Source organism: Oreochromis aureus, linkage group 9, assembly GCF_013358895.1.
Source record: "Oreochromis aureus strain Israel breed Guangdong linkage group 9, ZZ_aureus, whole genome shotgun sequence".
Classification (NCBI taxonomy): domain Eukaryota; kingdom Metazoa; phylum Chordata; class Actinopteri; order Cichliformes; family Cichlidae; genus Oreochromis; species Oreochromis aureus.
Genome location: NC_052950.1, coordinates 17689957 through 17712370, shown reverse-complemented (window position 1 = coordinate 17712370; position 22414 = coordinate 17689957). Strand labels below are relative to the sequence as shown.

Here is a 22414-nt window from a genome sequence, read left to right as displayed (position 1 = left end):
ACTGAGAGATTTATCTCAGGGATAAATATGGACTTATAAGCAAACTGTATAACATAAACCAGCACGGCCTGAGAGAGGAGCACAAATTTAGGAATAATAATATCAGAATTCATCACTTTTTCTTGAACGGTGTTCATGACAAATGCGTCAATCTCTGCTGTGTGACAGCAGTTGCCATGGCATTTGGCATGCAGTTTCCCCCCATTGTAAAATCCTCCTCTGTGTTATTTGCCTCTATAATTTTGAGTGGGCTTTTTTAATGCATTGACAGCTGCCTTCTTTTTTATGATTACTTTGCTCCAGTGTGAAAAATCATACAATTCTCCTTGTATTTTAACAAAGCACCTATTTCATTCTTGCCCACTATACGAGTGTGCCATCACTTCATATTACAGGTCAACGTTACGGAGCTTAATTATGTGCCGGCTGCTTGGGGCTTCTAATAACCTGTCATTGAGGGGAATTTGAATGTCACACCATTTTGTTGGGCCCTAATGGCAGCAGGCAGATCCACTGATGAGCCGTTTTGGGACAATTACAGCGGATATTCAAATCACTGGTCTGGCTGTGTGGTGAACTGCAGTACGCACGACCTGACAGGGGTTTGACCAACGTTGTACGTGCACGCGCACATGCACTCACACACTTGTTGTGAGCTTTCTCGACCCAGCAAAACCACGAGGAAGCTGCTCTCCCTCCTCCACAGAGCTAGTGCTGAAAGAGTTTCACTGTAGCCTGATCGCTTTTATTATCCGACTAATCCAGATATCAGCGATTTCATCAAGCCGGGAAGATATGCATGTCATGAATTATTTTGACACTGGGACCTTTTAATTTTCGCCGGCAATATTTCATCCCACCAATCAGCGCCTGGAGTGGTTGTCGCCGGGCGGACGCGGCGGTGTCAGAGGACGAGACTCCCCCCGGCGGATCCAAATCATCCGGGGAACAATAATGAGCTATGGCCACAATTACGAGTTGCCTGTGTGTGCATGCATCTCATCAAGGCCCCCATGCAAGCTGCTGCAGGAAGGGAAGCACGCAGAGAGGTGCACAATGCAAAAAATATATAGCACATTTTTAAAACGCACTATAGGATGGGCTTATACTCAACTAGTTGTTCAGTCAGTAATGGAAAGAACTTGATCGCTGCTTTGTGATTGTTTTCATTAGATACTTAAAGTGAAAGAGAAAGGGTTCAAATGCAGGTTTAAACTTCCGCAACACTGCATTTGAGCGAGTGAACAGAGAGAAAAAGAAAATGCGCAAAAAAATGTTTAAAAAAGGTAATATTTCAATAAATAACGGATATTTTCTCATCATGTAAAAATACAGAAATTTCCTGTCTTTTTACAAGACATTAAATTAAAAATAAAGTTATTTTAACATTAAATTGACAGACATACTTTTGTATTTTTTTTTACTGATTTTCTATATTAAATAAAAGAAATTTACACGTGTAAAAGCAATGAAATAACCTAACAATAAGGTCAAACACTGTTCTAATGCAATTAACCAGGCTTAAAAGAAAAGTGCTGTTATTAGTTCGGTTTTATTATTTGATTTTGTGCAAAGAATTTGTACTTTTGCTGGATGATTAATGTAATCACATGATATACCACCCATTTAAAAATGTCAAAATTATGTTGCTAAACTAGTAACTGTGTTTGTAATCACAACTTTTTACTGTTAGTTTTTGATTATAACAGCTGTAAATAGGTTTTTGCGTCTATTGCAACGCACAAACCTATTTACAGTCTATCCCAGCTTAAAAAGTAACTTTTACAGTATAATACGACAAAACGTTCTAGCAGCCATTCTGCTTTATATAGATATAAGCTATATATATATGCTAATATTTCTGTAGTAAAGGTTGAAACATTGCAATGCACTTCAGTTTTATATTTCCATTGCAGTCTTCCATTCTGCATATGGATACACACAAAACATAAAAGCAGCTTATGATGCATTTTGCAAAATGTGCCTGCACATTGCAATCCCACCACTAACATCATATGGTTCTTACATAATAGTTATCCAGTATTATATAACACTGACAGGAGCTATTCCACTTTCAAGACTGTACCCCATTTGGGCAGCTCTTATTTTTAATATGTAACCTAGGAAATGCAGAAAATGTGCTTGTAACGCAAACTCTTTAACTGCAGGAAATAATTATTAGTAAAATTTTCTGATAAAGCTGCTCCACAACGCCAGTGTGAGCTATAAGAGTCTATTAATTGTTAACACAGCTTTTGCCAAGGGTTGCCAGGTTGTATTATGTAACTATAATGGCTTAGTTGTAAAGTGAGAAACCAATGTGTTGTATTGCAGTCCTCAATTAAGGTTTATAAACAACATTTAAAGTAATAGATGATGTATTCCACATTAATACATGTAAAGATACTTTATTTAAAAGATGCATCAATACTCTAAAACAAGTAAAAACACCCCCATCAAGCATATTTTTTATATATGTGTTGTCCTCACACTCTAACAAAAACTACATCCAGTTTAAACTCACACAGCATTACATTCCTGCAGCGCACAGGGCCTCAGGTCTTAGTGTGATATGTGGACTGTGTAACTTAATACTCTGTGTCTTTACCCAGCTCCCTGAAGAGCGGGTATTATGTGAGCAAATTGGATGCTCAAACAGTCAGTCCGTGACCTTCCCTCATCCTGGATGTTGACCCCCGTATAAAGAGAGACATTACATCTCGTTACACAACAACACGGCTCAGGCGCTTCGCTCCAGATAAAGAAAAATGTCTCAATTAAATCTTCACCGGGGCCCCCTGCCGAAGAGTTATCGCTGCCCCGGTAGCGCTGATCGCTACACTCACACATCCTCAAAAGTTATTTGACATAAATTGCCGGAGTCACATCATTTCCTGCCACACTCTGAGCAGGATTTACAGCTGATCCCATTGACTGGGAGCTGAACCTCCAATAAAATTCCTCAAGAGCCCATGGGGCCATGAGATGCACCTATCTACCCTCCATCAGACCCCTCTTGCCTGCTTGCAGATTAACCATGCAAATACACACAGGTGGGAGGGTGATACCGACAAAACATTTATGCACATTTATGCAACTGGGCTGATATGAGGGAAGGAGTGCACACAAGACAGGCTGATTGGGTTTTATCTGATGGGGGAGATTAGAAAGGATGGAATTGGAAGAAGAAGAGAAAAAAACCTAAAGGAGAGTGAATTATCTAAAGCTTTAATTGGAAAATGAGAGGTGAGTGCCGCCCATGTTCTCTGGAGGATATCAAAGCATATCTCCTTATATTAAAGAGAAAAAAACTAAGAGTGGTAAGGTCATTGTTAGACAAGCATATCAGCTCTTGGAAAAAAAAAGTAAAGCTGAAAATGGCTTATCATTAGCTCTAAGGGCACTGAAGAGAAAGGTGTGCACTTAACTACGAAAAACAACCTTATGGCTGCATTAGTTACGTTAGCCTCGCAGATATTAGACCGAGGTGAATAAAGCGCATTAATGGCTGTGGTCTCTTAATGGTCATGATGATTTTTGTTTAAGTTCAAACCTTCCAGATGGAAAGGGAGTTTCAGCATGGGCTTTCAATAATCATCTTAGGTCATCTAATTACAAACAATGTTTTCATCAGGCGATGAGATTTATACTCGGGACCACTCACTTTCTTATTTGTCGTCGTCCCCAGGCTGCTGTCTCTCTCTAGTGGTGATGTGTGAGAAACAGGGACTTGCAGGCCTTTCATAACAAAAGTCTGCACACACCATCCTGTGAACTGCTGTCTGCATAAAATACAAGAGATTCGGTTTTGAAATAGTCTGGGTAACGTGTGCCAAACTGTTGCCTCTATTATAATAGTGAGAATGTGTGAGCTTTTAATGTGCCCAGAAAAAAGCCCCAACTCACATTTGTACAAATGTCAGTTTTAATATCCTCATAATGGGGAAGAAACAACAGCTAGTTAAGTAGGCAGCGAAGACAGGAAGGTTGTTTGTTTATAAACAAGTCTGACCTCCTTCAAAATCAGCCACCTTAAGTATTTGTTTCTCTTTTTTTTGGCTAATTTTTATCGATGTGTTTTAAATATATTGTTTTGCTTTCTATCCTTCACTACCATACTGTTTGTTTGCCTGTCAAAGATCATACCTGAGTAACAAAGTCAAATAATACTGAATTTACAAGCAGTGTTAATGCTGGTTTTTATCATTTCTTTCATTTTCAGGATATATTCCAGTAAAAAACAAAGCATTGGTATAAATATAGCCTCAGGAGATTCTAAAGTTTTCTGTCAACATTAACATAAAAATGTTATTTTAGGTCACTGTCCATCCAGATGATACAGCAGATAAGTGAAGGCCTTCTCTACAGCTTGGCACAGCATTTCATTGGAGGCTCAGCAGTAGCCACATCAGCAGTAGTAGCAGCAGCAGGAGTGGCTTCAGGGCCTCCAGCTGGGGTTGGCTGCTGCCTCTGCCTGCCTACCAGCACTGAGGCTTTGGGGGGGGGTAGAGTGGTGGGCAGGCCACAGGATTGCCCTGGGGCACGTCGCTCATGCACCAGTAAAGAAAACTGAAATTCTCTCTGTGCTAGGAATGCTTGCTGCCCTCAGCGATTTCATTTGACAAAGTGAGGTCTGGAGCGCTGGTGTGAGCACTGCACATGGCAAGAAGAAGAGGAGTGCAAATGATAGGTCAACGAAATCTGTTAAAAATAAATAAATAAAAACGCAGGAGACAAAATTAGATTTGTACCTTTATCATTATTTGCATTAACAGTGTGTGGAATTCTACAATTTTAAGATCTGCATACATTATAGTACATCTGCTGACAGTGGATGTCTGTACACATGAAGTTACATGTTTGAGGACTTTGTCAGTGGTTCTCTGTCAACCGTACAGCTGTGGCAACTCTAAAATTAAAAAGAATTTACACTTTGATCAACACATACGGACAATTCTGAACACTGTTCAAGTATTTCTTTGCAGTATGAGCCCAGACTGAAAACATTACAACGAAACTGCACATGGAGGTTTGTGAAAATGGACACGTTAATGATGCGACTTTAATACTGCTCACAAGTCTTGTTTTTTAGCTCACACCTTCTTGTTCAAAAATGTTGATTTTTAGGCTGTTGTTGAACTATATTAAATACATAAGTGATTATTGCTTTTCCAGAGGGTTTATGGTTCATCAGTTGAGGTTATTCAGTTCGAATCCTTGCCGTTCATCTGTTTGCCACCTACGCTTCATCAAAAGAATAAAAGACACGACGCTCGAATACATCAAAATATCAAAACATAGAGTGATTTAGTTGTAAGGGTTAATTTTTCTTTTAAAACTCACTAAGAGGATTAGTGTTAACCGTATGAACCTCATAATCCAACTTAAAATTAAAACCATTATTACTAAAACTCAAAAAAATCCTTCACATGTATCGGATTTTAGGGAATCAGTCGCCATTTACAACACATACATAACCATACCTTTCTTACACTACTGCTCCTATGCCAGCGTTACTAAATCCTCTATATGGATGTGTGTGTGTGTGTGTGTGCGCGTTTTGTTGAGCATGCACCAGCATGATCTTTGCTTTAAGGACACTGCTGGCTAAACTGAAAATTAACCTTATCATCAGGAGCCGCTACAATACTGTAAAAAATGTCAGTGGAAGTACAGGTAACACTGGAAGCATTTGACAAACACACAGCTAATGGGTTTGTCTTCACCATGCTGATACACGGTTCTACTAAAACTACAGAAGACCATAATGTTGATGTGAGGACAGGAAGCTGAAAGCAAAGGTAGCCTAAAGTTGACAGATACTGCAGGGCCCGCGGTTGAACACTCCTTCTTATTAGAAGACCAGAAAAGTCCTGGTTTCAGACACAAACAAAGACATTGAGGGCTTGTTTGTTAATCAGCCAACAGGCAATGCAGTCTAATACATCTGAGTCAATGTGTCCTCTTGCTGGTGTCTATTTACTATTTCTACTGAAGTGACGTCCCTCAGTGGGCAGAAAGCCGGGGGAGGGGGCAGCTGCTGCCAGCAAACAACAAACATTAAACATGCTCGGAGCTCTCAAATAGTTTGAATGAGTGATGAATAAATAATAATTACAGTGAAATGTCAAAAAAGGCACACACAATAATCAAGGAGGTCAGCATCAGGAAAATTGGCACAAAAGTGTAACAACATGCTTTAAAAACAAAAGAAAAATGGAGGAAGAGGCAGAAATTACATTATTAGGAAATTAAAGGATAAAAATATGAAAAATATGTGTTAATGGGACTATGATTGGAATTAGACATCAGGGGAAAAAAATCATGCATAAAAAAAGAGATCACTCTATTTTCAAGATACACAAAATCGCCTCAAAAAAGTTAAATAAACCTGCCGCAACCCAGTCGACGCCGCGAGACACATTCCCAGAAAGCTATTTGGTTTCATTGAGTCCTCTGGCTATGTCTTTTAGTTACATATGCAGCTAGTATATAGTTGTGCACATACAGCCAGTAGTGGGATGTGTAGCTCGTAATAGATGTACGCAAATTATTGCAGGCTTCACCTGACAGTCCAGCTCTTGCTGCACACATGTGGCTGGACTCTATGTGCTTTGGAGCTGGGAGTCTAGACTAGTGTAGGGCTGTGAGGCAGGCTGGAGCCTGGGAGGAGGCTGAGAGATGCTAAGTCTGCAGCTGGATGGTACCTTTGACAAAATAGGGAACAAAGAGCAGATCACGCGAAGCTGTCACCAGTAGAAAGAGCGTGACAGGAAGTTGGCAGCCGTACTGAGCCAGCCCATGCCGTCAGTGATAGATCCTACACGTGTGACAGCTTTGTCCTGCTCCTGGGAGGGACTCTCGTCCTCAGGCAGGTAGTCTGGGATGTCTGTGTTTTCCTCGACCACCACCGCTGAATCCTCCTGGAATGGCACCATCAGCTGCACACAGTCAGGGGTGGGAATCAAAAGGTGAATAAAGTGCTTTTTTAAGCAAATAAATAAGATTAGGTGGGTTAGCATAAAGCTCAAGTGTTTGGCAACAGAGTCTAAAACCACAGTATAGGTTAAAATACATCACTGAGACAGGTCTGACCCCTGCTGGCTGCATGATAAACTGCTACTTTCTTGTAATTACTAAAGCAATAATCACTCAAAATACTTATAGGGTAATAGCTTATTTTTTATAGAGTTGGTAAAATTATGCTCTTTGAATGCGGGCCACTGCAGAATGGGGACTATTTGCTGTAAAAGGTGCAACAAGGACTAGTCATGTCTTTGGCAAAAAGCAAACTAGCCTACAGGCTGAGGCAGAGATGTGACTAGCTAATCATGTCAGTGTGAATAAGTCTCAGCCACAGGCAGGGGGATAGACTCCCTGTACACAGATACACACAACATACAGCCAGCACACTGACCTATCAGCTGGGGGCTTCAAGGGGGAAATCAGTTTTATCAGTTTTATATAAAGGAGTTTAATTACCTCTCCTCCATCCTCTGTCTTCACCACCTGCTGAGCCATCAGTACTTTGGTGGAGTTAATGGCCGTTCCCAACGCCTAGGAGAAGAAAATGCATTTCATTTCAAAAACAGTATACAACGTTATGATACTACTGGGTCAGCTATCCTGTGCACTAGTACATCTGGTACCAGTATCAACATGAAATATTTGCCATCCAACAGATGTGATTACTTATATTTGACTTGTTAAGATACGTTCTGATTTAATATGCTAGGAATGACTGCTATTTTATATTTAAAATACCAATTTTAAAAACCACTTCCCAGACTGTTAATAATAAAGCACGAATCATTCCATAAATTAATACACGCTTTCCAAACGAAACTGGTATTAGCCTTAAAGTCCAAATATGTGTCCCTGAACTTAAAAGAGATTTTCTGTGTCCAGACAGACATTTTACCTCAGCTTTAAGGTCAGAGCGGATCCTGACAACGCATCTCTTAACAGCCATCTGGAAGGTAAAACTAATGACTCCTCGAATCTTCAGCAAGGCCTCCTCACACAGGCTCCTTCGAGTCTGAAAGCAGGAAGTGACGCAGTGACCATTAGGAACAGAAGAAATTCTGTCTTAGATATACATTTATAAGCTTGAAAATGTGATTTTGTTCAATTTTAACTAAAAATTTTAATTATAAAGCAATAAACTGCTATTTAAAACTCATTTTTGGGAAACAAATGATAGATTTTTAGTTTCTAGCTTCAACAGCGTTGTGTGTTTCTGCTAAGGGGATAGAGAAGCAGCCCATCAGAGGCCGTCTGTCTGCTGTAATGTAATCTGGCTAGGTGTAAGATTCCTGGGGAGCAGCATTCAGGTTCAGCCTCAATGTCCTGCTGTTCAGAGGCTGACATTTACAACCTGACCCCTCTGCCCTCTTATCATGTGCCAGATAGACACCCTTATGATGTTTGGCAAACACTGTGATTATGACAGCAGCAAACACGAGACTCTTGTGCACTGTGGACATTTGGTATGTGTCTGGGCCTGACAGAAGCCTGACGATACGCTGTGTTAAGACTTCAATGGACTTACAGAATCGTCCAGTCCATCGATGTGCAGCACGACAGTTTTGGCCCTCTTGTTGTTGGAGCCCAGGAAGAAATGGGCTTTGCGCCGGCAGGAGGCAGCAGCTGCCTCGGCCTTCTCAGCCTCTTCTTTACCAGCTGACTGCAAAATCTCATAGATCTCTGAGGCCAGCAGTTTGGTCTCCCCAGGTGAGGTGCTCCTTCGGTGACAAAAAGTACATGTACAGATGAGTTACTAGCCCGCCTGTGAAGTTTTTGTCAAAAAATTCCCAAGTGCATTTTTAATAGTGCAAAGGGATTTCCAACATACAGTTTTGAACTATATTAATTTTAGAAAGCATAAATTATTTCTATTTGCACACAATGACAAAAAATACTATTTTTTAAATTACCAGGGTCATTATTACTACCTACCTAAAAAGCTGAGCTTTGTTTTGTTTTAGCCATAGCACTCAAGACTCAAAGCTTATAAAATCAAGGTAAATGTAGCCAGTTCAGAATTGAGAAAAGAATTGTTGACGCTCAAAAAGCAGGGGATAGACACGTTGAGTGAGAAGTGTCTAACAACCCCAGAACAACTGTCAAGACATTAGTAAATGGCTTCGCCAAGTTAGGAATTTTAGTCTGAAAGGAGACAATCACTAGAAACCTGCACAGCAATGGACTGCGAGGTTGTAGACCAACAAAAACGTCAATACTGCAAAACAGAGACCAGGCTTACTAAGGATAACCAGGAGAAAGATTATATATATATTGGAAGCACATACGTTAGTCAGAAGAGAGGAAATTGAAGCTCTTGGCTAAAGAGATCCTGCTTATGTTTGAAGAAGGGAGAGGCATACAACCCAAAGAACACCATCCCCACAGTGAAACACTGTGGTAGAAGTATGCTGTGGGGATGCTTCACTGTGACTGGAGCTGTGAATCTCATCAAGATGGAAGGAATTATGAGGAAAGAAGGATATGTGAAGGTTTTAAAAGAAAACTCAAGCAGTCAGCAGCAAAACTGGCTCAGTGCCATCACTTCCGACACAAAAGAACCCAAAGCATACGTCGCCCCTGGTAAAGAACCCCCTCCGGAAGACCAAACTGAATGTTGTTGACTGGCCTGCAAACAGTTTTGACTTGAATTCCACTGAAAATCTGCGGAGTAAACTAAAGACCAAAGTCAGTGCAAGGAGACCATCAAAGAACCATGAAATGCTGTTGATGTCCAAGCAAGTGGTCAGCGTCACCCTACAGAGCAGAGCTGAAACTACCCGATAAGTCTCTGGATGTCTTTTTAAGTACATCTGTACTGAAAATAAAGGTGCAAAAGATGAAGTAATTCTAATGCAAAGAATAAATCAGCTAATTTAGGCTTGTGAAAATGACAATTAATGTAAATGAAAGTAGAAACAGTATTGCCAAAACCTGCATGCCTCTGTAGGAAGTGTGAACTGACTCATAAAACTGAAATTAATTAGAGCTGCAACAGACAGAAATCTAGAGAATTAAACATTTTAAAATAAGTAGCCCCTTGCAGGTATCCAAATTCGGTATGAAAGCCTCTAACAAGCAAAGTATACACGGTGGGTTTCATGCATTGCTTAATAACCATCACATCAAGATCTATGTGTGGCTGAAGTCTTTCATTACATGTTTGATGTTTTTAATAGTCTTAAGTCCTCTTATAACAGTCAGATAGAAATATGCTAAAGTCAGTAGTTATTATTGTTTTTTTTGGTTTGTTTGGTTTTTTTGGTAATGCCAAAACTATGTTACGCAGGTTTAATTCTAAGCTTTGTAAGCTCCCCATTGTTATGATTCTGGAGAGTAACAGGCACCCACATTCACAGGAAGCCTTTAAAGGTAACTCATCTTTACATCACTCTATTCCAAAATTGTTTGTGCAGCTATTTAGTGCAACTAAGACAATGTTGCCATTAAAGACACGACAACTGAAACACAAGTTAATTATGCCTATTCTGCACTGCCGTCAGATTTACTACTGTCCCTTTTGCAAAAATCTCACAGCAAAGCACAATATTTCACAGGGCAGCAGCTTTTCTCGAGAAATTCATGTGAGGTCAGGAGCCATTGTTGTGCCAGAATTGATATTTTATGAGGGATCCTGGGTTACTCCTGCAGGCTATACTGCTTCATGTGTCACCAAGTCATCACTCCTTCCATATTAACCGCATATGACATTAGCTGTCTGGCACTGCCACCCTCTGGGAGCCTGACGGTCCACAGAGCTGTGCCACACATTCCTAACGCAGCTCTGCAGAAGCCTTCCAGCAAACAAAACACTCATATGAGTTAATTCATTAAATATACTTAGTACTTAATAATAATCACTGAAGAAGACGAGGCTACCTGAGAGCTTAATGACTTAAGGGTTTAAAAATCACATTCACACCCATTTTGTGCAACAATGCTAGACACTTCCCTTTAGCCATGTGTTCCCACTCTGTCCAGCTACGATCGACCTCCACTCAAAGTCAGCATGACTGGGCTGTAAGCTCAGAAACTTGCTGCTGTTCCTGCAGGGCTACTTTTCATGCCAACACCGACGAACTGGAGTGACTGGCTTACTTTACGGTTAGCATGAGCTATTGCCACAGGTGTTTCTAGACACTCAATCAGATAAAAGCAGTTGTCTCCCTTAAAAATGACATGTACATGATCATCTTTTTAAAAACAGATCTCATTATATGCAATGTTCTTCTAAAGCTTTTAAAGGACAGTCAACACAAAAAATATAAAATTACCGTGTCTGCAAGATATTCTACTTACTGCACAACAAAACAAGGGCTAAAACAAGGGCTAACGCCTACATCAATTAGCACATGCACAAAGAGAACTTTCAGAGACCCCAAAATGGATTTAAATCTATGGCGTGCAAAACTGCCTTTTAAGCCTTTGTCACTCTTTTCTAGTTCAACTTTCACCACACATTCATCCTGACATGGCAAACAGAAGGACATCAGCCTGCCTGGAAAATTCTGCAGCGTGGCAAACACTGTCCATGCAAAACAATTTAAAAAAAAACAAAAACAAAACATGTTAAAGGTTTCATGTAAAGAAAATGCACTGTGAGCATGTGTGTCCGTGCTCTGTGTGTTTGTGTGTGTGATAGGAACATGGACTTGCTTCTGCATGACATTCTGCAAACTCAGCATCATGCCCAGTTCGCCCTTCATCTTCTCTCTGTTGGCTCGACATTCTGCCAGGTAGCGCACGGCCTGCAAGGACAAGGGCAGCTGTTATCTATCTGGCCATAAAAGCTGAAAGACGCTTTGTGATATTAAAAGAAAGAAAAAGAAAAAAAGGCACAACTTTAAAAAGGGCATGCATGTGCAAACATTAAATGTTACATAACTGATATAAATACAAATGTACTGCCTTTGTGTTTACCAGGTAACCGAACAAAGTAGTTATATAAAGCCACTTCAAATGTGTGCACACAATGTGAACGAATGGCTATAGAGGAAGTCGGGAAGGATGGCTATGTAAAGCATAGTGTTTACACCACATCAAACAGCAGATGTCCCTATTGTGCAGTGTTTCCAAATATGGACCTTTTTTCTTTTTTTGTTTGAAATTGCGCCATGTGCAAGCTTGTGACTGAATGTTACACAGAGGTGGAAAACATGCCCTTTAAGCTGTCACTGAAACCTGTTCTGACACTGCAGGACAGCAGGGGAGGTTTTCCCTTACAAACCAAGTGTTTTGTGTTTTATGTGACCACATACTTACCAATAGTGCAGAGTAGACAACCTGTGGATTTGGATGGTCCAAAAAGAGGATAAGACCTGGCAAACAGCCTTGGTCTTCTACTATGGCTCTTCGGTTCAGGGGGTCTGCGGCAAGATCCCGCAGCTGGTTCACCACAGTCAGTGCATCCATCTCTGCACTCATGGTGCTTCTTGTCTCGATGCCACACACATTAAAACAGTCTCTTCCTAAAATAAAACGATAGAATATTTTAGCCAGCTTATGCTGAACAAGTCAGAGAAGCAGCTCATTTTAGCTTTTAAAAGACCTTTTCTTTATGAAATCTAATTTTCACATCTTTTACAATTTGGTAACAAGCTCAAAGATATTCGGTTTGGGATCCTTTAAAGCCAAGCTCAAAGCAGTGAATGTTGTTGACAGTGTAGCCTTGCACTAGACTAACTCTCTGAATAAGTTCTAGCTCATGAACTAGGGAGGAACCTTAGATCATGTGATTCTTCTGTTGTTCCACAAAGAACAACAAAAAACATTTGGTGATGCTCTTTCCAGCCTTACAGCTAAAAACATCTATATTACACAGGTAAACGAACAATCTATTAATTTGGACCTATAATATAATTTTGTATATGTAATCACTTTAATTTTTATTAGCTTTATTGAATGTATTCATTTTGCTAGTCATATTTCGTTGATCTCTTAGTACACTTTTTTGTTTTAAGTGTATAAAAGTCTATACAGCTTTATCTTCTAGCATCCAAGTCACTTGTAAATATTTATAACTTGATGTCTTTAGAAAACAAAGTCGGGTTGATTGTAAATCTTACAACGCTTAAACTAACTTGCTGAAAACCAATGTTAATGGTACAATTTCTAATAATGTTAAGCGTTGGCGGCAAGTTCTAACTACTAAACCCTATATCAGCAATAACATGTGTAATACGGTACAGTGCAATCTGACTGAGAAGTGGATTTTAACTACACAGCTAGACATGTATGATAGTTGTCATACTATCTGAAGATCGAATAGTTTAGCGTTGTATGAGGCACTTGAACCAGTACTTTAATTTGCGTTAACCCAAATAAAGATGCTCCTTTCAGTGAAAAGACACTTTCTACGACCCCTAACCTCACCTCAAATCACGCCCTGTGAGACGGTCCGGGCTATGCTAGCTAGGCTAGCAGGCATTACTTGACAATTGGAGCATACCTTCCTGTCAGTTTTCGTGGAAACCAAGAGACAATTCCCCGTGACTTCGGCTACGACGGATTCAAAGCCTGCGCAACAACAAAAAACCTACGTTACAAACAGCTAACCCCAAAACAAGAGAAACGAAATTATTTCACCAACGCCAGGCCTGCGCCTCTATCTCCCCTTTGCCTGTTTAGCTAGCAGCTGTGCACTGTGTTTGTGTTTTGTGGCGAGCCAATGGGGTACAGCTGTTTCTTCATAAAGGACATCCCATTTTCCACCAGGATCCCAACAGTTTAACTGTGACATAGCTCCGCCGGGAAATGTAGGGAACTATAACGAACGTCCACATATTTGCTAGCATGTGGTTGGATGGTCTGGTAGAATTGACTGTCGTGTTAGCAAATCACGAGACAGATATGTTTTAGAGTTCAATGCTAATTGGTGACTTTCTTTGCCAATCAATTATAATAACCAATCGTGAGATTAATCTACGTAATCGCTTTTTTCAATTGGCTCAAAACGCATTCCATAGGTCCTACTATGTTAGCCACTATCCGCTGTACATGTCCGTCGTGTTGACAAGGTGGAAAAATTGAGAAAGTTATTCTACAAGCGCAAGTCCGGTAAGTTGAAATTTAAGTAAGGCACATACTGATCTTTGGATGTGAATACAATATAAAAACGTGTGGTGATAATTGTCTCGGGTACGTTATAAATTATTATAAATGTGTGTTTCTAGGTCAAATCCTTATAAAATTCATCGGATTGTATTAGCTAGCCAGCTGCTATCATTAGCCGGTTAGCATAAATGCCCGCTAAAGTTGAGACTCACTCATTTAGCTTAATCATACACTCTATAAATACGTTGGTCTGTGTTAGGCTGAAAGCGCTCGTTCCCACGCTTATCCTGTTTCCGTAATAAGAGAAGGAAAATTTGTGGCTTATTAATGTTATGTAGAAAGACAAACATATAAATATTCATATCAGTGGGGATTTACAATGTAAGAGCAGCCAAATTACAAAAAGAAAAACCACATTGTGCATTTTAGGAAAAAAATGATCGTTTCTAATTTTTAACATAGCAGAGATTTATTTATTTTTTTGTTCCAGAGCATCTTAACACTGTTATACTGTAGCTCCACAAAGTTCTTCCAGTGCCGTTGTTGGTTTAAAGTGTTGTGTTTGATGGTGGTTGAAACTGACTTTCTCACTCTTGTTTTGTGTTTCTTGTAGATGACTGGTTGGTGATGATGATGTTGGCACGTGTGCCAGTGTGCCCTTGAAACGCACCGACAAGAATGAGCAAAGAGTATGCAAGGATGGAAATGGACCTGGTAAGTGATAAATTAGATTAAACACAGATATTTGTTGTTAGTCAGGTGATGGTTCCACATTGACTGAGCTGTATTTAGTTGAATAATAACTTGGCTGTACCCAGTTAAGTTATTATTCAATTGCTTTGAATTGAATTATTATTGCTTTTTCTGTTTCAGGCTTTTGGATCAGTGAAGCCTTATGGGTCCTCGAGAAGTATTGTGAGGAGAATTGGTACAAGTCTCCCGATTATACCCTGTCCCAGGGTACATTTTCAGGTGAGGCCAAGTTACTCTCATTAGAGATTTTTTTTTTAGTTTTGTATTATTTAAGGCAAATTAGAATAGAAAGTTTTTTTCTTTTTCATTTTCTTTTAAGACAATGACATGTTGTCTCTCTTATGAGTCATTCCTTTCTCTTCATCTGTTTTCCCGCACGTCTCTCCTACCTGCTGGAGTCACTGCCATGTGACAAAATCACATGCCCTCTTCAATTTTTGTTTACCTCTGCTCGTCTGACTGTTTTGATTTTGTAACTATAAACAGAGTGGATGAAGGGATATTTGATTACCGCCCGAACACTGACTTTAACCTTTAAGAATTTGATTACCATTTTAAAAATGTTAAAAACTGTCTCGCTGTTCTTCACTTTCCTTCAACTCTGTGCTTTTCTCTTCTTTTCTTCTGTCTCCAGCTACCCTCCGTAGCTATGAGGAAGGCAGTATGTCTGCTGTAGGTCAGTTGGTTCAGCAACCTTCAACAACCTTGAGCTGACTAAATCCTACTGAGCTATCTGAACCTTTGATTAACAATGTGTAAATGCACTTCCTCTAAACTAACCTTATTTTTACTGAATGATTTTCTAACATTAGTTGTTGTAGTGTGTGCCTGGTGTGCTATCATCTAGCTTTTTTTCCCCCCTCTAAGCTTTTTTTTTTATCTTCCTCCTCTGATAGCTTTATCCATACCATGATGAAGCTGGTGTCTTGATTGGCAGCAGGAGGCAGAACTGCCTGGTGGCCACTCTGGCTGATGTCGCATGGATTGACAGAGATGAGGACGATGAAGACGACTACTTTGGCAGGCCGAGGTAAGACTATAGTCTGTGGAAAGACATCTCTGAATCAGGCTTAAGACTGAAGCGCTTGTAAAGAGTTAGTAGAAGAAGTCAGTTTTATTTAAAATCTGCAATGGAAACAGGTTGGGGATCCCACCAGGACTCATGTTTCGAGCCCAGCGGCCCCACCCTCGCAGAAGTCTCCTAAACCGCCAGAACTCTCTACCCAGTATGCATCATGGAGCTTTGGATTCACAGGTGTCAGCTGCTGCCAACGATGAAGCCATTCAGAAGATCAGTGCGCTGGAGACTGAGCTTGCAAAACTCAGAGCTCAAATTGCACAAATTGTTCTGGCTCAAGAAAAGAGTGCACAGCCAGGTACTGCTTAACAATTCTCTTAGAATTTTTTGTTTAAATTGTATTTTTATTTTTTGCAACATCCTAAATGACTGTATAGTCTCTTATTTTTCTCTTCATATTTAACTGTAATAATGGAATTTTCCCTCTAGATGGCAGCAGAGTTTAATGTCACATGGCGTATACTCTATTTTCTTTCTTTTTTCCCCTTTCTTTTGTGTTACATTTGCTGCTACCACAGGGGCACCTCCTCCCCCTCTACCCTGTGGCAACCTGCCACCTCCCCCACCACCTCCACCACCTCCCCCTCTTCCACCCCCACCCGCAAGTCTGCAGCGGACATTTTCGGCCATTGAACTAATAAAAGAGCGTAGAGGGAAGAAGACATGCGGCCAGACAGTTTTGGAGTCGAGACCTGCCGAAATCCCCAACATGCTCGATGTCCTAAAGGACATGAACAAAGTCAAGCTGCGATCAGTGAAAAGGTATGCCTCTGCTTAAGACATGAATGAGATACATTTGGAAGTGATGAAAAGTGGCCAGTGAAGTGTTTCTGAGGTATTTGAAGTCTCATAAGTGAATCCAAGTGTTAAGGGCCTTTCACACTGGACACACAAAATCCAGGTGTATATTTTCTGCATTAAAAATATTGCTCAGATTCACCTTTTGTTAATGCAGCAGTTCACACCGGCTTCATAATTTCACTGATCAAATTTGCAGCATTTATTTTTTTCGAACTAAGCTTGAATTTTTTTTTTTTTCCAATGTTTTGGATCTGACCAATCAGAACGATGCATTTGGCAACAAGTGCACTCATAGCTCAGATTGTGCACCGGTACTGAATATACAATGATATGGAAGTAATAAAACATAATACTATTTTTACCTCAGACACACAGCTGAACACTACTCCGGCTCACTTGGCTCTCTGAAAAGATTTCTCTACCTCCTCATATGTGGTTAACTCTGCTAACAAGAGTTCAAACTGCCCCACTGACATCCTAAAATATGTACGAGAGCTGCCGTGATCCAGCCTCAACTCCTGCATCAAACCATAATATTCTCCCTGCTGCTGCCTTCTCATTACAATTGGATGAACCCAGAATCTCAGCTTCTCTCATTTAGAAAACTTTTTTTTTTTTTTTTAACATTAAAAAAATGGTGTGTGTGTGTGTGTGTGTGTGTGTGTGTGTGTGTGGGTTACACGTGATATATAGGTTACACATGAAGCTCGGATCCGTAAAATTCGGAATTTCCTGTCATTTTTATGCATTGCGTTCAGTGTGTAACGGCCTTTAGAGTGTGACACAAAGGCATTCATCTGAATCTGACACCTCCTTGCTAAGTATAAGCTAATTCAGGATGAATCTCCATTAAGTCATTGACTTCATGCGTTACTCCAAAGAATTCAACTTCATATTATAAGACACATAGTGTCTTCTTCTGTTTTATTAAGGCGCTGCTACTCAAGATGTTTGTATCGCGCTACATTCCTGTGTAGTGCCAGAGCTACTACATGCCCATATTACAGTATTGTGTGCTTTGGTCAGGCTGTTGGCAAACTGATATGTGTAATCACATTGAGAAAAGTTAAAAAAGAAAAAAAAATAGGGGTGGTAGATGTTGTTTGCCAAAAAATGGGTCATTTTTGCCTGTTGCTAGGTGGTTGCTAGGCATGTATAATTCACTTTTCGTCGATAAAAGTGAGAGGCTATTGTAGTGAAATTAAAACAATAGGATGCTTTCCTCAGCTCAGGTGTTTTTAGGTGCATAAAGGCTAAAAACACGTCACTGTTGCTAGGCGGTTTCCAGGCATCATAATACAGCACGCATAATTCAACTAATTCAATCAAATTAGATGATGTTGTCATGAAAATAATGCAAGGTGTTGTAGGGCCGTAAACGTTAAGATCCTCTTAGCATGTTGCTAGGCAACGTGATGACGTTATCATTGTACGATAGTGATAGTAGCACCCATGTATATTTTCCCTATCTCATCCTAGATCAGTGGACTAATCTTGATGAGGTTTTGCATAAACATTGCCTAGAGCACCTGTGTGACGTACAGAAATATTTTATACAAATCCCACAGTCGTACATATTTGTGCATTTGAGAGTTCAGTTGAGCACCGAACGGAATGTCATAGCTTAGAACAGAATGGAATGTCAGATAAGAATGGCACAATAAAATGTATGATGGTGTAGCTGTGTGCCAAGTTTGCTTGTTGATCATTTTGGAGGAGTTCACAGAGAAAGAATCAAACACTCAGTGATGTGTGTTACAGTAACATTGGTAAATGTCCCATCACCTGTGTGTGTTTACAGTCGTCTGGTAGAAGATGATGCCAAAACGAAGTCCAAGGAGCCGGCAGATGCTGCAGCTCTCATCGCCGAAGCCTTGAAGCGCAAGTTTGCTCATCGTCATCGAAACGACAGTGATCGAGATGACATGGAAGAATTCAGACTTCCTGTCGTAGAAGCGAAGCCTCAAAAAGAAACCATTCTGGTGAGAAATGTTGCTGTATTGTAAGGAGGCTTATATTAATTTAAAAAAAAAAAAAACCCCAACAACTTTTATTATCCAGAAGAAGTGAACTCAACACTCCAGATGGTCTGTTACTCAGAACCATGCATGAAGTTGTTCTTCAGAACAGTTTGTAAAAGGCCTGCCTTGTCAGAAAATATTTGGCAGGTGTTTGGATGAACCATCTATCACAGGCTGACGTCAGTAAATCAAATCCGTAAATTACAAAACAGAGAGTGGTGAGGAGAAAACAAATCTCAGAACACATGTAACTAGCTGTGGCGTTCTCATAGTTTTGTATTTTGGAATTAGCTTTTAACTTTTTGTTTTTAAATGAGTTCAGTTGTGTCCACAGTGGGTTTGCTTGTTTCAGTTTAGTTTTTGTTATTTTCACTGTTAGTCTTTTGAAATGTTACTGTATTTGGCACATATGTTTTCCAAGCTGACAAAATCACATCATCATTTTTTATGTTTTTATTTGTTTAGAATTTTTCTCATTTTTATTTTAGTAAATTGCAATGTTTTTATTTTTTATATTCAGTTTTAGTCTTTAGTTTACTTTCAGTTAACTATGATAATCTTAAACAGCCCGTGTAGTTAGCATGTTGGAAAACTACTCCTGCTGTCTTTATAAGTAAAATGTATGAATGGAAAAAATGTTTCATCACACCTGAAACACTCTTTAACCATACTTACCTGGAGTTTCTCTAAAGGATGCTGATTGGTCAACACTAATTGGTTCAGCTACAAGTGAGCAGTTTGAAGCAGAACCACAAGCTGATTTTTATAAAAGGGCAAAAAAAATCTTCTTAGCGGTTTACAAAAGAGATGAGTAAAATATTTAAAACTCAGTGTTTGTAGATGTTAATTCAGATGGCACAGATATCATTTTTAAGCAGCATTTCAGGATCTTAATTCATTCTTTAGTTGTGCAGTTATCCAAGTGCTTTGCAGGTTTCTCATGCACTTAATTCTGCTGTGTTCTGTTTTTCCACAGTTTGGGCAGCACATGTTGAAAGCAACTGGAAAAAGAAAGTTGGTCTGAACAGACAATGTAAGCTTAAGGTCCAGATGTTCTGTGGATACATTGAAATTCCTTTTAATCTAATCTGTTTCTTTGGAAGGACAAGGGATTTTTGCCCAAATAAGACCAAGTCTCACCAGTCATCCTGACTGATTTTGCACTTTCCTAACTTATATTAACCTCTTTCTTTTAAAGACGTTTTATTGTAATTTTTTTTGTTGTCATTGAACTGAAGGTCTTAATTTCTGTGTTCAGTCTCGAGTGAAAGTTAATTTTATTATTGAAACTTTGGGTTTTGTTAAACCTGTGTGCAGCAGGGCTGATCAGCTTCCTATTTTTTAAGACTGCATAAAAGCTGAAGAGTTCATAGGAAAGGAAGATTTTCTGGAATGTGAACTTTGTCTGACGTTTAGACTACTTTATGATTAGGATCTGTTTATGTTTTGGTTTAAGTGAATAATTTAGTTTTTAACACTTAATTATGGCTTAGATTCGTCTCACTGTAATTTAATGTGTTATCAGTCAGGTTTCAGTGACGCTGGATAATATTTCATCTTCTTCCTGAGTTGCCAGTTTTGCCTTAAGCTGGTTCACAGTTATGCATATGTTTTTCTGTCCGAGTCGCCTTTAAGAACCAAAGTTGTTTCATTGAAGCCCTTCAGGATTTCACCTTTCGATACCAAATTTTGCATTTCATGTCCCTTTTTTTTTGTCTTTTTGAAATTAATTTAATATCTAATATTGAGAAACTGTAACTGCTGCAGGATACTTAACGGTACTGGGACACATGCAGCGTTTTGTTTCTACCTCTGCTGAGAAACACTCTCCTAGATTCAAAGTTCAGCAACAACACTAAAGAAACACTACGCTGTCATGATACTGTGAAGCTCTGTATTGACAGCATGTTTTAACAAACGTACCCAAAGTCATTAGTATTGCATAAATCCTGCTTTCGTGTAGAGGTTCATCACATTTCTAAGTCTGGATTGTATTCAGAGGCATTTGAGGTTTTTAGGAAGTGTTTTGTTTAATTAAGGAATGCACATTGTTACTATTTGTGATTATTATGTATGCCATGTAATTGCTGCTGAACATCAGCTGGATTATCTTTCATGTGGGGAAAGTGAAGTGGATACATCAGTAGTAATTGTTTTTGTTGAAGCTGTCTTACATAAAAATTAATTTATCAAACTAATAAATAAAGGTTTGTCTATCCTGACCTGTTTTGTTGTATTTTTTTGTAGAAATTAGATGATGATTTGGTAACTTTGAAAATCCATCATTGTGTGATTTCAGATTAAACAAGAGACTTAAAAAAACAAAACAGTCAACCTGAAAACTGACTGAACATTTTATAAACCTATTATTGTTCAGCTGCTTAACACAAATATCTAATCAGCCAATCACATGGAAGAAACTACAAAATCCCATTTACTCCCTCTAAAACTTGCTTCTCTGCATGCAGTGTACCCTTACAGTTCCCTTAAACAGTCTGCCCTTCTGTAAATTTCAGCTACCATTCAAACTGAGACATAGTAGCTGTTTTTGATGCAACCCTTATAGGTAATTTTTACATGCATTTTACATATTTAACTGAAATCCACACTCACTAACCGCTTCAGTAGGAAAACCTGTTCAACTTCTTGCTCATGCAAATATATAGAAAAGCCAAACACCTGACAGAAATTTAGTGCTCTCGTAGAGATAGGCGAGATGACCTGCTGAAGTTCAGAATGAGGAAGAAAGGTGATATAAATTATTTGTAATATGGCACGACTGTTGAAACTGCTGATCTACTGGGATTTTCTCACAAAGCCATCTCTAGAGTTTAGAGAGAATGGTTCGAAAATAAGGAAATATCTATCTGCAGTTGTCAGAGGAGTAAGTGCAGAGTGCTGCAAGCTGATACGAACGCAACAGTAACTCAAGTAGCCACTCGACACAACCAAGGTATGCAGATTAGTGTCTCTGAATGTTCAGCTTGTTGAACCTTGAAGCAGATGGGCTACAGCGGCAGAAGACCACACCGGGTTTCACTCCTGTCAGAACAGGAAACTGAAGATAAAGTTTGTGTCAAAAAAATTGGACAGTAGAAGATTGGGAAAATGTTGCCTGGTCTTTGTGCTGCAGCATTCAACAAAAACTCAGGAGTCAGAATTGGGTTTAAACAACATGAAAGCCTGGATCCACCATGCCTTGTATAAGAGGTCCAGGCTGCTGCTAGTGGTGTAATGACGTGGGGGATAATTTCTTGGTACATTTTCTGAGCATTGTTTAAGCACTACATCCTACCCAAGTATCATTGCTGACCATGTCCCTCTACAACCACACTGTACCCATCTCCCGATGTCTGCTTCCAGCAAGATAACACACCATGTACGAAGCTCATATCATAAACTGCCTTCTTGAACATGACAATGAGTTTACTGTCCCCGAATGGCTCCCACAGTCACTAGATCTCAATGCAACAGAGCAGCTTTGGGATAGTGAAGCAGCAGATTCACAGCAACTGTGTGACGATATGAGGTCAACGTGGACCAAAATGTCTGAGGAATCTTTCCAGTACTTTGTTGAATATATGCTATGAAGAATATGAAGGAAAAATGGGGTCGTAACCCAGTAGTAGTAAGCTGTACCTCTAAAAAAGAGCTCGAGTGGGCCTACCGGTTTCACAGTTTGCTA

General features: G+C 39.6%; 2 protein-coding genes across 2 annotated transcripts; one reads left to right on the top strand and one right to left on the bottom strand.

Annotated features, from left to right (window-relative positions):
* Nucleotides 1–4739: 4739 nt before the first annotated feature.
* armc1 (armadillo repeat containing 1) lies at nt 4740–13653 on the bottom strand. The gene is made up of 7 exons (XM_031739176.2): nt 13472–13653; nt 12286–12491; nt 11680–11771; nt 8552–8744; nt 7922–8038; nt 7483–7557; nt 4740–6941 (listed from the first exon to the last, which is right to left on the bottom strand). Exons 2-7 carry the CDS (start codon nt 12445–12447, stop codon nt 6750–6752), a joined length of 831 nt encoding a protein of 276 aa, XP_031595036.1. The 5' UTR covers nt 12448–12491; nt 13472–13653; the 3' UTR covers nt 4740–6749.
* A 251-nt stretch (nt 13654–13904) lies between these two features.
* On the top strand, nt 13905–20951 carry mtfr1 (mitochondrial fission regulator 1). Its single transcript, XM_031739201.2, has 8 exons — nt 13905–14079; nt 14690–14790; nt 14950–15048; nt 15726–15859; nt 15970–16205; nt 16426–16669; nt 18510–18690; nt 19706–20951. Exons 2-8 carry the CDS (start codon nt 14755–14757, stop codon nt 19751–19753), a joined length of 978 nt encoding a protein of 325 aa, XP_031595061.2. The 5' UTR covers nt 13905–14079; nt 14690–14754; the 3' UTR covers nt 19754–20951.
* The last annotated feature ends 1463 nt before the right edge of the window (nt 20952–22414 follow it).